The following is a 16,485-nucleotide window of genomic DNA, read 5'->3' as shown; positions in this document are numbered from 1 at the left end:
GGCTTAAACTAGGTCTCTGCTGAGGCTTCTGCAATAGTCATCATTCTCCTTATGAGTCAGGGCTCAGAGGGAGCCAGGATATGATGAGATTGGGACAGGGAAATGTGCCTGGATTCAGTGGATTTGTCCAATAGTCATTCTTATCCAAAGACAGCCTGTCTAGTGAGTAGACCATTGGACTAGGAGTCCCGAGAAGCTGGACTGAATCCTTAATATGCCATATCCTAAACTATGCAATTTTGGACAAACTGCTTTCTTTCTCTGGGCTTTTTGTTACTTTAGCTATAAACTGAGGAATCCGAAGGGGCTAGACTAGATTTCTAAATGGCCCTTTCTAACACCCAAGGATCTTGTCTAGTTTTTAATCCTGAGATTGCTCCCCATCCCCAACACACACACTTGGTCACCAACTATCTTTTATTTTGAGTCAGTGTGCTCTCTGGAAATTGGGAAAGTAAGTTAATTGTTATAGCATAAACAAAGCAGAATTGGGAAAGCAAATCTTATGCAAAAGAAAGCCAAACAAATCATTTTTTGATTATCTAAACACTGTTCCCTTCTAAACCTGCAGAACTCCTTAGAGCTGTTCTACCTCAAATTAGAACTAGGGTGAAAAACAGATCCCAAGGGGAACCAGTCTTTGGAGTAGAATCTACTGTCCTTCTTCCTTCTCTCACAATGAGAACAGGACATATTATAAAATGTGACCCCAGCTCTCCTCTTCTCATTCCCTCAACAGAAAGAAGGGGAGCCCTGAACATCCCACGAGAAGCCTGTCTTCCAGTGACTTTAGAGAGGATCCGGCAGGGCTAGCCTGGCAGGGGAGGAAGGGGACAGGGAGAGCCTGACTGGGAGCTGGTCCCCCTCACTTGTTATAGTTTTGGGTGGCCTGAACAGCTTTTGCAATCAGCTCCTGGAGGTCGAGGGGCAACAGCTGAAGATCACCCAGGACACGGATACACACCCCATGTTTCTCCAGCTTCTCCCTGTGCAGAAATCAAGCCACAAAAATTCATGAAGCAATTAATAGGTACAAGCATTATGCTAACTAAGCACTAGAAACACAAAGAAAAAGCAAAAACAGTTCCTGCCCTCAAAGATCACCCATTCTGATACAGAAGACTACATGGGCACACATTAGTCCATATGAGATACACAGGGAGTAGATGGATGGTAACCTAAGAGGGGGAGGCATCAGCAACTGGGGGGCAGGGAGGAGGGCAGGGGGAAGGCCTCTAGCAGGTGGCATTTGAGCTCTCTCTTGAAGGAAGCTCCAGGAAGGGGTTTGGAACAGATGTCCTTGTAAAATCACCTAGTGCTTAGAGAAAAATTTGCAGCCTGTTACTAAGTCACAGTTGCCCGTGTGTAGGTGATACTTTTCATATTATGAATTATAATTACTAGAGTATTGTGCATTCACAAGTGCTGGTACTGCACATCTATACACTGGACTTGAATTCCCCAGGCCTCTTTCCTAGTAATGCTTTGCATACAGAAGGCACTCAACCTCCTCTCCCAATTCTCTGATCTGATGCTTTTTCTTTTGCCCTCAGACAATCCCCTGCTGCTTAATGATCTCGGGCAAATCTTTTTCCCTCTCTGGGCCTCCCTCAGTGTCCTCACTGTTAAGCTTTACAGTCCCCAGGAGAATGTCCAGTCCTGAGGAGCAGAACCTCATTTGCATTTCATCTTTGTATTCCCAGGCCATAGGACAGTGCCTCTGCACACAGCAGAAGCTTAACAGATGTCTGTAGGACTGAGCCTGCAAGCTCAAGAGTGGAGACCACACTGCACTATTTTCAAACCTTCCCATGGACCTGGGCCTAGCGCTCCTGCACACGGTGGGGAGGAACCGTATGAACTGAACGTGATACAGAGAGCGCATGGAGTCAGGTCACAGAGGAAGAAAGCTGGGAATCAGGATCTGTATCTTCCCAAAGCGTAGTAGAATAAATGAAAGATGGGCTATGAGTCCCAACCCTACCATTAACTTTAGCTGTGTGACTTTTGGCAAGTCATTAACCTAAGCCTCAGTTTCCTTAACTGTGAAATGGGCAAGATATTTATAAAGCAGGATCAAATGAGAAAACAGGATCAAATGAAAGAACTAAAATGGAGCACTCTGCGAACCATAACGTGCTTTATGCCAAATACTTTTATTATGATCTAAACAGTGTTTCTCAAAGGAGGAAGGCACACCTAAAAACTCTGTTTCCCTCACCATAAGAATAGAAAGCACAAGCACAGGCACTAGATGACCCTTTCTGCCTGGGTATTGGGGAGGTTTCCAAATGAAAAGACTTAGCCACCTTTTATAAGATGATTTACTAACATTACTCTGTTAAGGGTGGCCAATTAGACTCAGGTCAAGGATCAGGACTGATACATCTTTCACAAAAGGTCAAATAAATATTTTGGGGTTTTACTGGGGTGGGGATGCTTCTCTAAGATGGTCACTGTTATGCAAATGCTTTTCCCTTTCTAGGTGGCTGAAGGACCTTTATATTGTATCTATATTATAACATTTTAGATTGTTCAGAGGTTCAATCAACATCAACAGAATTCGTAACTACTTTTTTTTTTCATGTTTTCAAGGGCCATACTTGAAAGTCTGAAGAGCGTCAAGTCGGCTACCCCTGAAATAGCATTTCATTTATTTGTTTCTGTGTTTATTCTAGTGCCACATGGCCACTGGATTACTGGGTGAGCCACATGAGGCCAGGACAGCAGATCTAGTTTCCTCAAAAGCTTGTTTTAAGGAGCTTCCTTCTTAGATCTGCCTCGGCCGGAGGCTTTCTGGGCACTTGCTCACTCTTCCTGCTTGGGAATGAAGAAGCTTAGCTCCCACTGGCCAGCTGAAGTTCCAAGCCTCAGAATCAGTTATTCATCTCTGAGTTTCTTTCCTCAACAGTGAAAGAGAAAGGTGTCACTCAAGGCTTCTCCCATATTCTCTCCCAGGACCAAGCCTCTGTATAAAAGGGAGAATCACCATCACCAAGCTTGCTGTTGGCACCAATTTCCCCATGAATGGAGCTTTAGAGTCTTATGCTCATTCCAGGAGAACTCAGGATAGGTGCACAAGATCCCTCACACATCCTCTCTAGGAGCCTGGGGAACATGTGGAATGTCCTCCCTCCCTCCCCTGCATGGCTTCTTACTGTTCTTCCATCAATCGACTAAATTTCTGCCTGGCCAGCTCCATTAGCCCATCCACCTCATTCTTTGAGCGTTTGAAGTTTTCAATGCTGAAGGCATAGACAGTCACCTCTCGGATGCCCAGGTTCAAACACCAGCGCAGGGTCTAAGAAGGGAGAAAGGGAGAATGCTAGGGTCCCTGGGATGGAAGGGTGGAAAAGAGACACTTCGCATCCTGCTGCATAGTTAAATGGGGTAGATAAAACTTGTGAAGATGGCAGAGATGAAGAGAGAAAACCAATTCACCTAAACATCAGGATTCTGCTAGATTCTGGTTCTTGGATCTCTCATTAACTAGCTATGTAACTGTAGGTAAATCACTTAACCTCTCTAGAATGAAATTGCTTCTTCTCTGTAGAACAGAGGATGTCATTTCAGCCTCACATTATTGAGGAATGATATTAAAAGAAATAATGATCTACAGCACCACTAACTGTTGGATGTTAAGCATGCTCTCAATTACATACTCTTCTATATCTGAAAACAAAGCTGGTGTCAGAAGACAAAATGCTGAAGATGCTTGGAGGCTAAAGGGGAGTATGAGTCAATCAAGTCAAACAGATGAGGGGACGAAGCTTCCCCTAAACCAAAGCACCTCAAACTATGCCCAGGCTTTTAACACCCAATGAAAACTGGACATGTCCTTTGTTCAGATCCAAAAGAATTTACCTCCATGGCAGTCACTCTGGGCAGCACCCCACAAGTGGTTTAGAGCAAAGGACAAAACTGAGTCTCTTAAACAGTTAGGCAGAAGTTGAGATCGATCAAAACTCCAGGACGCCAATGGGCAGTTTTATAAATAAGCTCTCTTCTTCCTCATTCAAGAATAAATCAAGAATATTCAGGTTATTACCTTGATGGCCTTCACTGAAGGAGGAAGCCTAGCTGGCTGGCTGGGATGCTAGCCAGCATTCAGGGAGACAGGCTCATATAACAATGGTTCTTTACACAATCATAAGCAAGAACTATTCATTCAACAGCTAGAGGCTACTGGTGGCACAGTGGATAAAGCACCAGACTTGGACGATCTGAGTTCAAATCCAGCCTCAGACATGCATTAGCTATGGGACCCTGGCCTAACTTGCGCCTACCTCAGTCTCCCTATCTGTAAAATGGGGGAAGGGGGGGTCATAACAGAAACCACCTCACAAGGGTGTGTGAGGATCAGATGAGATAATCTCTGTAAAGGGCAGGGTCTGCCACCTGGCACACAGTAGGTGCTTTAATAAGTACTTGTTCCTATTCCCTTCCCACCTGCACCTGGGCAGAGAAGCCTCTGCAGTGAAACATTCTGACATGAACCTCAGTATACACAAGCATCGCCCAGAGGCGCTGCCTCCCACCTCAGCCAATTTATTGAAGCCCTGTGTATGGCCCTCTTGTCGTTCCACCTGGCACTTCTGGGCGTAGCGGCGGTTCCCATCCATGATGAATGCAATGTGCTTGGGCATCGGGCCTGCCTATGGGGGCAAGAAAGAAATCATGTCCAGGCCTGTGGCAGGAAAGGAGCTGGGAGGGAGGAAGATCCTCATTCCTAAGCTAACAGGGCCTGGCCTGTATGAAAGGATGGCTGTTCTCTTTAGCCTAAGAATCTGGGCAGCTACCTCATTTCACTCCCACCCAGCTCCCAGAGTGCCCACTGAGGTGGCATGGAAAAATATTCTAGAGGGAGCGACTCCATATGGCCCACTAAGACCAATTCAGTAGAATCTAAGCTCTTGAAGGGACTGTTTGTATCCTAACTGCCTAGCAAGGTGCCTTGTTCCTCCCACCCCACCCCATTTATTTATTTTAATCATTCTATTTTTTCCCTATGAGTTCCAAATTCTCTCCCTCCCTCCAGCCCCTCCCTCCCCCACTGAGAAGGCAAGCAATACACCATCCGTGATACATGTGAAGCACTAGCACAGTGCATATACATCACGCTCTTAATAAATGATCTTTGGATTGTAACTTTGCCTTCTCTCTTTTACCAGATGGTGGGTCCTCCAGCTGCTCTTCCCAGGTTATCTCAAGCTCAGCCTCTCACCACTTCTCAGTATTGTCTTAACACTAGCCAAACCAATCTGTTGGTTGTCACTGACATGTTATTACCAAGGTCCCCAAACGTTTTGCAAAAAGCTGTTTTTTTTTCCATTTCCTCAAGTGCCAAAGCCTTAAGATAACTACTGGGAGGGCAGGAGCAGTAGGGAAGGAAGGGGAAAGAAAGAGTCATGACGTGAAGTTTATGAACAACATTGGGCATAGACATAGAGCTTGAAGGAACCTTCGAATCCAACCCCTCATTTTACAAATAAGGAAACTGATGTCCAGACGTGTCACGGTTACCTTGCCCAAAGTCACACAGATAGTTAAGTGGCAGAACAAGGATAAGAACCCCAATCATCTGACTCCAAACCCAACATTCGGTGCCATGCTATTCTCCCAAACCTTATAGAGACTGGAATGAAAACAGCAACTGGCTTAAGGATCTATCTACCAGCTGGCTGGAGTACATTATACCCTTGGGGTAAATCCTGCTAATAATAAAAATGAATTATATATTATTTTTCTTACTAATGATAGATACTTCAAGGATTAATGAATTCATTGGCATAGTGGCTTCCTCCAACAAAAACTGCTATCTCTCTAGGCCTTTAGGAGGCTGTTGAATGAGCTGTTGTGGCTAAAAACCCTTTATGATCAAATTGTGAGGAGCCTCTCTGGACTTTGCTAGGCTGGTATTTCAGCAACCTTTCTTGCTTGGCAGAACCTGGGCAAAGCTTGGACGCTGGCGTAACTTTGATAGGTCACAGCAGAGTCTGACTGGAGGAACAAAAACTACCATAATCATGTAAGGTGGGTAACTCAGGTATTATTATTGCCAATTTACACAGAGAAGAATCAAGGCTTGGAGGAGCCCTTTCTCTATCATCCTTCCCCCAGCTCACACATCTGAAATCCCTTCAGCCTTATAACAACCCATGTTTCATAATGTGTCAATATCCATTCCTTCAACCTTTTCCCATTTTCATCATCAATGGCTTGTTTAAACATGTCAAGTTAAAGGTGTTTTAGCTGTATGCTCTATCTTTCTCTCCTGTATATTTTTTCTTTAAGACCCAACTCAAAATCTGCCTCCTCTAGGAAGGAAGGCTTCTAAGACAGAACCTTCTCCTTACTTTGGCCATTCTTTAGGAACCAGGAACCAGCACTAGTGTCATATCCCAAATGCTCTGCATTTGTTTAATTTGCATATTAAAATTTAAAAAGCAAACCTGTCCTCAAGGAGCAGGATAAGCTATAGCTAGTACTAAGCACTAAATACTTAACTAACTTGTCCTTTCAATCAAACCCTATTCCTGTAACCTTCTGAAGGCCATGCCAGTGGCCCTGAGGTCTGGCAAGCCCTACACCAAGCTGGAAGAGCTTCAGGTATGGGCATGAGGACACAGTGTGTGCCTGTTCTCTGACTACTAGCCTGGTCAAGTAGACAAGAGACTCATCAGAGGGCTGGGTAGCAGATGATAAAAGCTTTATCACAGAAATTCATGAAGATCCAACCAAGGTGTGGAAGGATTGTATTCCACCTGGGTGAAAGAAGAACCGACAACAATTAAATTCTTTAATATTCCAAAATAACTTATTCATTAACAGACTTTTAATCTTTCAAGATGCAAAATGTGAAGAAACTAACTACCTGAATTCTTGATTCTGCCTCTAGGAACCTGCAGTAGCTGGGACACACTGGGAAAAGTGTTGACCTGAGAGCCGGGACCCCGGGCTTCTAGCCCTAGTTCTACTCAAGCCTGAATGAGTAACCTACAAATTCACAGAACTAAGAGGGAGAAGCCACCTAATCATCAACATTGTTCAATTCTCCTCATGTTACAAACTCCTCTTCCTGAGTTCAAATGTGGCCTCAGACACTTACAAGCTGTGTGACTCTGGGCAAGTGACTTCACCCTCTTTGCCTCACTTTCCTCTCCTGTAAAATGAGCTGGAGAAGGAAATGGCAAACCACTCCAGTATCTTTGTCAAGAAAACCTCAAACGGGGTCACAGGGAGTCAGACATGACCAAAACAACAGAACAGCAACCTGCTTCTACTACCCTATTCATACCTTTCTAACTTAACTTTTTGCTTCTTTCAAAGATTTTTCCCAAAAAGGGGGATCTAAGGTACATTTTGTAAACAGACACACAGATAAAAATTTGCCCTCCCAGTCTAAAGGACCTGAGCTCAAGCCCTACCTCTGACCCGTGCTGGACTCAGCAAACGTCCTCAGAGTATAAATTGCAAAGGAACTGTCCATCTGTGTTGACAAGATTTTTTTCCTTGGGAGTTTCCTACACCAATAAAACCCCAGGTATAGGCCAAAAAAATTTATATGGGAGGATGAAGCTGCTATAGGATTTTAAGTCTGATGGTTTTCTCCCCTTGTAGTATGATAAATTCCCACTGCCGTCATCCTTCATCACACATTCCCCCTGCTGACACAGAAGGCTGAGATTAAGGAGTCATCAATTAAGGGGCTAGCCTTCAGCTAGGACACAGAATACAAGGAACTAGCCCATACTCCTTCCTCACCTCAGCTTCTTAGAAGAATCTTAGCTTTTATATCAATGTTTCTCTAGTCTTTCCTGATACCTCCGTTGCCAGAGGGCAAAGAGTGTTTTTGGTTCGTGTCATTGTATCTCCAATGCTGAGGACAGTGTCTCATCTGTGGCAAGCACTTCTGACAAGATGTCACCGGAATTATGCTTTACGAAAAGAAGGGATAGTTTCAGAGAAACCTTGGGAAGATTTGTATAAAATGATGCAGAGTAAAGTGAAAAGAATCAGAAGAACGATATATACAACAATGACAACACCGTAAAAATGAACAACTTTGAAAGACTTGGGAACTGCGATCAATGAAGTTACCTGCCCCAATCCCAGGGACCAATGCTGAAGCATGCTGCCCACCTTCTGACAGAGGGGACAAGGACTCAAGATGCAGAAAGAGACAGCCAAAGGGGAATTTGTTTTTGTTTCACTATGCATATTTCTTTTAAGAATTTTTTTTCTTTCTTTCTTAATGGAGGAAACAGAGAAAATAACTGCTAATTGAAAAACATTTAATTAAAATAAATGTCAGTAAAAATGAACTGTATCCCCTGTTGAAGCTGAGGAGAATAGATCCTGGTTAAGAATTCACTCCCTACATAATATCCCATCTAAGCTAGAAAGGGCACATCGCCTAAACTTTTTTCTTTTTTACCTTGATGATGTTGGCACAGAACCGCTCTAAAAGTGTAAGCTCTCCTTCCCTGATCCACGCCATGGTCTTTGGTCCCTTCAGGAAACCAGACCTGAGTCTCCTGAGAACGAGCAGCACCTGGGAAAAGTCAATACAGGTCAATGAGACGTTCCAGGATCTAGCTACAACAGGGCCTCCAGGGGACATGGCCTTTTCTCGTCCCTTGGACACTAGGGAATAGTCAGAAATAAAACCCCAGCTGGAGATGATCTTTCAGGATACAGACCCTGAACAACCTTCTGCCCTTCCAAAAGTATGGGACACTAAAGGAAAAGAGACCATGATAGCTCTGAGGGCAGCTAGGTGGCACAGTGGATATAGTGCCAGGCCTGAACTCAGAAGACTCACCTTCCTGAGTTAAAATCTGGCCTCTAACACTTACTAGCTGTGTGACCTTGAGCAAGTTATTTAACCCTGTTTACCTCAGTTTCCTCATCCATAAAGTAACCTGGAAAAGGAAATGGCGAACCACTCCAAGAAGAGAGGAGGAGAAGGGGGGAAAGAGACAGGGGGCTACCTGCAGGAGGAGGAAGAGAAGAGAGGACTACCTGGAGGAAGAGGGGGGTAGGCCGGGGTCTGCCTGGAGGAGGGGGAAAGAGAGGTGGGGATCTGCCTGGAGGAAGAAGAGAAGAGGGGTCTGCTTGGAGGAGAGGGGAAAGGGGGCTGTCTGGAGGACCCCCAAATAAGATCACAAAAAGTCAGGGCTGAAACAACTGAACAACAACCAGGACAACAGCTCTGATACTCTCCCCACTACCACCCCACCGCTCCCTCAAAACCAAGCTAACACCCACTAGCCCTCATGGCAACACGTCCAGTAAGTGATCTCTTCTTCTCCCCCTGCCTTCCCCCTCCTCTCCTCCATTCCACTCCTATGTCAGAGTCTCTTCCTCCTTCAGAAAACACCCCTACCATTCTTCTTCTCATCCTCTTTTAGGGCTCCCCCTGCCTTTGGGAACCCCCTCAAGTAGCTTCCCTCCTCTTTTCCTCCTCTCTTCCTCTGTCCACACAGCCACCTCTTCTTTTTCTCCCCTAGGCAGCCTCCCTCCTTCTCTAGACAGACCCCTCCTCTCTTCTTTCCCCATCCTCCTCCAGGCAGCCCCCTCCTCTCTCCCCTCCAGGCAGCCCCCTCCACCAGGCAGCTCCTTCCTTTTCCTCCCCCCTCCTCCAGGCAGACCCTCCCCCTCTCCTCCTCCAGGTAGTCCCCTCCTCTCTTTCCTCCTCCTCCAGACAGCCCCCCTTCTTTCCCTGTCCTCCTCCAGGCAGCCCCCCTCCCCTCTCTTCCTCCAGGCAGCTCCCTCCTCTCTTCCGCCCTCCACCAGGCAGCCCCTCCTCTCTTTCCTCCTCCTTCAGGTAGCCCCCCCTTCTTTCCCTGTCCTCCTCCAGGCAGCCCCCTCCTCTCTTCCTCCCTCCATCAGGCAGCCCCTCCTCTCTACCCTCTTGCTTTTCCAGGCAGCCCCCTCCTTTTCCTCTCCCCTCTTCCAGGCGGCACCCCTCCCATCTCTTCCTCCAGGCAGCCCCCTCCTCTCTTCCTCCCTCCACCAGGCAGCCCCTCCTCTCTTTCCTCCTCCTTCAGGTAGCCCCCCCTTCTTTCCCTGTCCTCCTCCAGGCAGCCCCCTCCTCTCTTCCTCCCTCCACCAGGCAGCCCCTCCTCTCTACCCTCTTCCTTTTCCAGGCAGCCCCCTCCTTTTCCTCTCCCCTCTTCCAGGCGGCACCCCTCCCATCTCTTCCTCCAGGCAGCCCCCTCCTCTCTTCCTCCCTCCACCAGGCAGCCGCTCCTCTCTACCCTCTTCCTTTTTCAGGCAGCCCTCGTCCCCTTTTCCCTCCTCCTCCAAGCAGCCCCCTCCTTTTCCTCCCTCCTCCTCCAGGAAGACCCTCGTTCCCTTCTCCTCCTCCAGGCAGTCCCTTCCTCTCTCTCCTCCTCCTCCAGGCAGACTCCCCCATCCCCAATTGCTTCTCGGTCCCTCCTTCCTGTTCCCTCCCCTTCGAGACCCTCCAGTCTTCGTCGCTCGGGCTTCCTTTCTCCCCAGGGCCCCCAGTCCTCCTTCGGCCCAAGACTCCACCAGCCTGGGGAGCCCTGCCTTGCTCACCGCTGGCCGTTGGCTCGGCTCTGATCCCGCCGGAACCTTCAGGTATCTCAGAGGGAGGCCGGTACTTTTTCAGCGCTCGTCGCCTGAAGAATGCGTCATCGCCAGCAGCCGGGACTCTCGCCCGACTCCCTTTTTCGCCTTCGTGTCGCAGTCTCTGAGCCTGCCGGGCCGGGCTTGGGGCCACGCATGCGCACAGTGAGCAGGCGCTTCTCCTTGATGGCTGGGCGCTTGGCCCGTACCATTGGGACTTGGATAGGGGGTGACGCCCCCGCGGCTGTCTGAGGACGAGACCACATAGACAAGGAGGGGGGTTGCGGGGATGAGGGAGACCTGATTCCCAGGGCGGGAACTGGGAGAGTGAAATCAGGGTTCTTTAGGGCTACAGAGGCAGTTCCCCCGGGGGCTGCAAGGGGAACTGGAAGAGATCCGAGCACAGAGAACTGTAATGGCAGGGTCTTCCCTTGGGGGTGGGAGCAGAGAGAGGGTGAACAGAGGGGAGGAGGGGAGGGGTCCTAGAACAAGAAATGGCAGAGTTGGGGGGACCTTGAGGGAAGAATTAGAACAGAGAAGAGCTGGAAAGTGGAGTCTTATAGAAAGTCAGAGTTAGAAAGACCCTTACACCAGAATGTCAGAGCCAGGAGGGCCCTCAGAACCCCGGATGTCAGAGCCGGGAGGGCCCCTGGAACATGGAGAGCCTTAGAAACAGAAGGAAACCAGCATTTATTAAGTGTTTTCTGACTCTTGAGCCAGAAGTGACCTTCTATAGAGGGAGCTAGGTGGTACAGTGGTTAGAGTGCTGGGCCTGGATTCAGGAAAACTGGAGTTCAAATTCCACTTCAGGATACTTATTCCGTGTGTGACCCTAGGCAAATCATTTAACAGATGCTTGCCTCAGTTTCCTCCTCTGTAAAATCGGGATAATAATAGCACTTACCTCCCAGGGTAGTTGAGAGAATCATTTAAGATATTTGTTAAGTGCTTAGCATAGTGTCAGGGGCATAGTAAGTGCTTAATAAATGCTTGCTCCCACCCCCTCCTCCTCTTAGAACACAGAATGTCAGTCTCCTCCCATATTAGGTTGCAGCCAGACCTGGTTTTTAAACTTCAGTATGATGACCACAAAATGACTCAAAAGGAACAGCAGCTGATGGGTCATTAGGTTTGTTTTTAATCAGAAGGTTGGAGACCACAGAATCATACACTGGACCGAGCGAGAAAGGTCCTTAGGAATCTTCTTGCTTCTACAGAACCAAGGCCACAGAGGGGAAGGGACATACTTAAAATCACCCACTAAGTTAACGTCCAGTCTGGGGCTAGAATCCCAAACTCCTCCCTGCAGGACCGGCCGTCTTTCCAATAGGCAGGCCACCCTTATCTTCCAAGAACTCCCAAGTTTTAATTTCCTCAGAATTCAGGACAAGAGAAAGGGGAGGGAATCGACTCAAATAAAGAAATATCAACGTCATTTGTGTGCTTTTCAGACAACCAAAGATTCTGACGGTGTACCTGGAAATTTGCAGAATACCTTAATTTTAAAAATTACTTCACATAATCCAACTCGTGTCCAGGCCATCAAAGTTATAGGAAGGGAAGCCATCTGATGAAGGGTCAGAACACGTTTTTAACATTTTACTAACTGTACTTCAATATAATCGGTTTCCTTTGCAATTCTATGTATTTTATGCATTTAAAAACATTCTGAAAAGCAGGCCCTAGCCTTACCACACTGAAGGATTCCATGACACCTTTAAGTAAAGGCTAAGAAAAGGTTAAGGACTCTTGCCTAAGAGGGGGAGGTAGAGTGGTTGGTGCAATAAATGGATTGAGGAAGATCTAGATTAAACCTTGCCAAGGATACCCACAGGCTGTGACCCTTAATCTCTATTTCCTCATCTGTAAAGTAAGAATTACATCACCTAACTTTCAGAGTTGTGAGATAATTTATTTAAACCCATATAAATAGGAGCCATTATTAAGCCCTCTGGACCCTATATTTGCCTGAAAAAAAAATCTCCCTTTGGTCATATGGATGGATGGTGGGACTAAAGCAGATTGGAGAGGAGTTCAACCACATACTCTACTAATTTGGGTCTGATGTGTCAGGGCAAGACAGGCTTTTCTAAAGCTCCCTTGTTCCTTGTCCCATTTTCAACATCCTGACTCTTTCAATGTCAGTTGTGACATTCGACTCAATTCAGCTCCTAAAGGGGCCACAAAAGGTTAGTCTGGGCACTGGAGTGGAAATGGGGAAATGGTTCTTTGAACCCCTGTTCTGATGAGGACTCCGGAGTGTAAGGATTTGATACTGGCACACAGGTCATTCTACAGGATACTTAGAAAGACACTTCTTCTCACTCCCCTGGAATATTTACAAAATGTTTTTAGAAGGTTCTTTGTAAACACAAAAAGTATCAGAAAATCAGGCCTATCCCTTCTGATCCTGAGACCTATAGGAATAAAGATTTCTGACTTGGGCCAGGGGATGGTATGTTGGGGAAATCATGGTCTCATTTCATCCATTCTAGCATAGGTTGCTTTCTTCTCCTTATATACCCTCACTAGTCCCTTTACTTACATGGTGGCCAATTCTCCTTGCCTCAGTTTCCCCGGCCTCACGCTTTCAAACCTCCCTCCCCTGGGAGTTCGGTAGGACTGTTAATTAATGACAGTTTGTAAAGGTCTTTGAGGGAGAAGGCGCCAGGAGCTGGACAAAGTGTTATTAGGGTCTCATGCCCCGAGCTGTGGCCCCAGCCTTTCATCCCAGCCAGGGGCACAGGCGACCCCATTCTCATGCATGCCAAATCCTTAATCCCCTCCTGAATGTGGCAGCTTCCAAGAGGCCTGAACCAGAAACAAAAATCTGCTGTAATTAGGTGCTAAGAGGACTGGACTTTAAAGATTCAGTCCTAATAAGCTAAGACTAGTCAGTAACTTAACTGCTCCTCTCCTAGGGCCCCAGCTTCCCCACCTTGGGGGAAGCAGCAAAGGGGTGGGGGTGGAGGTGGGGGATGGCGAAGTTTCCCTGGGGGAAAGAAGAAAAACTGCCCAAAAGTCTGATAAGAAAGAGACAGCAGAGGCTCTTGGTACCAATAAGTCTTTATTCATTCATTGTATTTTCCCAGGGTGGAGGGGGAAGAGGGAGAAGGGGGAAGGGGTTAGCATGTGTCACAAAACAAGATGGGGAAGGAAGGAGGGGAAAGGAAAGGAAGAAGCCCTAACTGCAAAGTATCAAACACACTTGCCCCAAGATCAGGGCACTGCCCAAGGGGGCTCAGTCTCCAGCAGCTCAGGAATGAGGGCAAAGGAGGGGAGGAAAAAGACTCAGATTGATACAGGCATCCTCTTTCCCTCCTCCTTCCCTTCCTCCCTTCATATAAATTCAAGAATTTCACAAAAAGCTTTGGTTTCTAGCAGTAAACATGGAGTTACATTCGTCCGTCTCCTATAAGACAATCTTGTGGCCACTTTGAAAAGAATTTCTTGCACCAACAGAAAAGAGATCCTTGGCAGGAACTTGGGTATACATTCATTTCCCTTCTCCAGGTCTCCCACCACTCCTGCCCTTCCCAGTCCTCCCCCAGGATCCCTCCAAAGGCTGCCATAGCTCTATGAACTGGGTTTGGGCCCAAAATAATTGAGTAAACATTTGGCAACTCTCCTATAGCAAGGAAGAGACTCACCCACGAGGGGTTTTGGCAATGGGTTCCTGGTTCCTTGGACCTTTGGCAGAAATCTATGAAGGCACCTGGGAAAACAGATGCAATTTTTGGGGTAGCGAGTCATGGGCAAGATGTGAAAGTTTGGGCTTCGGGGCCTGGTTAATGGCAGAGGAGAAAACAGAAGCAAGGAGGGCTAAAGCCATCTGGAACCCTGGAGAGGAGGAACCAACCAAGTCCTGGTTTCAAGATCTCTGTTTGCCTGGTGCAGAATCCCTTTGTCAAGAGATGTTTTGGCTATTTTCTTTTCAATACAAAAAAAAAGTTTGTAAACAATAAAAACCCCGAGGGAACGTGGAGAAAGACTGACAGCATATTTACACAGACTAGCCCACCTAGCAACCACCAAACCAGCAACTTGTGAAGCCCTATACAGCCCAGACACAAAAACTAGAAGGGGAAATTGCCGGGGAGGGGAGCAGAGTAGGCAACATTTAGAGGACCCGAGAAACCCGGATCAGACTTCCATTGTCACCCAATGCCTTCTATTGCATTTGCCCTATTTCAGCACATGTCAGTGAGGTAGGTTTGGACAGATCTCCCAGCTCTGTTCACCAAATCCCTTTTCCCTATAGGCTGCTATGGAGGGCCATCCAGGAAACTATGAAGTCTGGCATACAGGCATCCTAGACACAAGGTCCAATGCTTGAGACCCAGTAGGGCAGAAAATAAAGTCCAGCATTTTAAGGGTTAAAGACCCGAGGCATTTATGGTCTTCTGCCAAACCTGCCATTCTTCCAGGGAGTATGATGGGAAGAGGAGAGAGAGAGGAGCGACTTCATCAAACTCAAACTTCCCCAGATCTAAGATATGTCCCCATCTCCCTTTCTTGCCTGGCCTTGCCTCATACTCACACCCACACCCACTTTTGTGCAGAGCAGAGATGGCCTAACTGTTTGGAAGACAGATCTGGGGTGGGGTGGGATAGAAGTGTCAAGCTCCATGCCTGGAAGATGTTTGGCTCTACTTCAAACGAGCAACAGGTCAAGGCAGGAACCCTTCCTACCAACACCTCAAGCCTGCCAGCTGGCTCAGCTCTCCAAGTTTGTTCATTCTTTCTCATATTCTCCCTCCCTCACTCATTCTCTCTCTCACATATTCTCTGTCTCTCTCCCTCTCCCTCTGTCTGTCTCATATTCTCTCTCCTCTCTCTCTCTCCCCCCCCCACCCCTGTCTCTCTCTCATCTCTGTGCTCTTCACTCACTGGGGTGAACCTCCTCTCCACAAGCAGATGCCCTATTAAAGCCAAAGCTCTCCTCCCCTATCTAACGATTTCAAGGAGAGATAGAGTGAGAAAGTGGGTGTTTGGAAGGAAAGATTGAGCAAGTCAGTGAGGGCACAGGAGGACAGCTCCCATAAGAAGAACCCACAAACTCGAGGTAGATGAATGGAAGTGGTTTGTACGATACAATCAGCTGCTGTGTCTTTGTGTTGTTAAGAATAGGTGAATACGCTTATTCCCGCTGGGTAGTCCTAGAGCTGCCACTGAATTATCCCTGAGATTGCTCACATACCTGAGAACACAGTGCAGGAATGAGGGCCTCTTAGATTAAAATATACAAAAATACAAAACCAGAATATTTATATTAAAAAAAAAACAAAAAAAAATAAAGAAAAGCCGCAGACGTGATTCATCACAGCCAGAGCCAGTTGACGTCTCAGCTGTGAAATGGGGTCCCCCCACAAAAGGGTGCAGAGCGGGGAGGTGTAGGGCCCAAGGTGCAGACGTCCAAGTGAGCAAAATAAATAAAATCGACATGGAGAGGGGTTGGCCTGGGCAAGAAGAGGAGCCAGGCTTGTAGCAGACTCACCCTCAATCCCATTGCTAAGGGGAGGGAGGTGAGGCTGGGCAGAGTCCTGAACCTGGAGAAGACCCAAGATAAAGAGGACCCTCACCCATCCCCCACCATTCCTGCTGTCCCCACCCCCACCCAGGGACTCTTGTCCCCAGGCAGCAAAAAAGATGTGGGGGTGGGGGCCCCTGGGCTTTAGTCCATCCATCCAAAGCTATGCCTCCTGCCACTCTGGCTTAAGGAATCCTCCTCTATCCCCTGCCCTTGCCTTCACTGGGGTTTCCCTCAGGACAAGCCATAGCTTATGTGGCTGGTGGTTCCAGGATGGAGGCAGGCCATGGATGGAGGGGCTTCTGAACACCTCCCTCTGCCCTCTCCTTGAGGGGAAGGGAAGAGTGCTGAGGACTCTG

The 16,485-nt window shown here is 47.4% G+C and overlaps 1 protein-coding gene across 1 annotated transcript in view; it reads right to left on the bottom strand.

Annotated features, from left to right (window-relative positions):
* Positions 1–10,779, bottom strand: part of DHDDS (dehydrodolichyl diphosphate synthase subunit) — a 32,085-nt gene extending 21,306 nt beyond the window's left edge. Inside the window, exons 1-5 of the mRNA XM_036746773.1 lie at positions 10,567–10,779; positions 8,438–8,554; positions 4,539–4,655; positions 3,159–3,301; positions 870–986 (exon numbers count right to left, since the gene is read on the bottom strand). Coding sequence (XP_036602668.1) covers positions 870–986; positions 3,159–3,301; positions 4,539–4,655; positions 8,438–8,500 — 440 coding nt within the window. The 5' untranslated portion in view covers positions 8,501–8,554; positions 10,567–10,779. The remainder of the gene's footprint in view (positions 1–869; positions 987–3,158; positions 3,302–4,538; positions 4,656–8,437; positions 8,555–10,566) is intronic.
* Between the last annotated feature and the right edge of the window lie 5,706 nt (positions 10,780–16,485).

The sequence above is a fragment of the Trichosurus vulpecula genome, chromosome 2 (assembly GCF_011100635.1).
Source record: "Trichosurus vulpecula isolate mTriVul1 chromosome 2, mTriVul1.pri, whole genome shotgun sequence".
Classification (NCBI taxonomy): domain Eukaryota; kingdom Metazoa; phylum Chordata; class Mammalia; order Diprotodontia; family Phalangeridae; genus Trichosurus; species Trichosurus vulpecula.
Note: the sequence above shows the minus strand (reverse complement) of the source record. Positions and strands in the feature narration are given on the sequence as shown.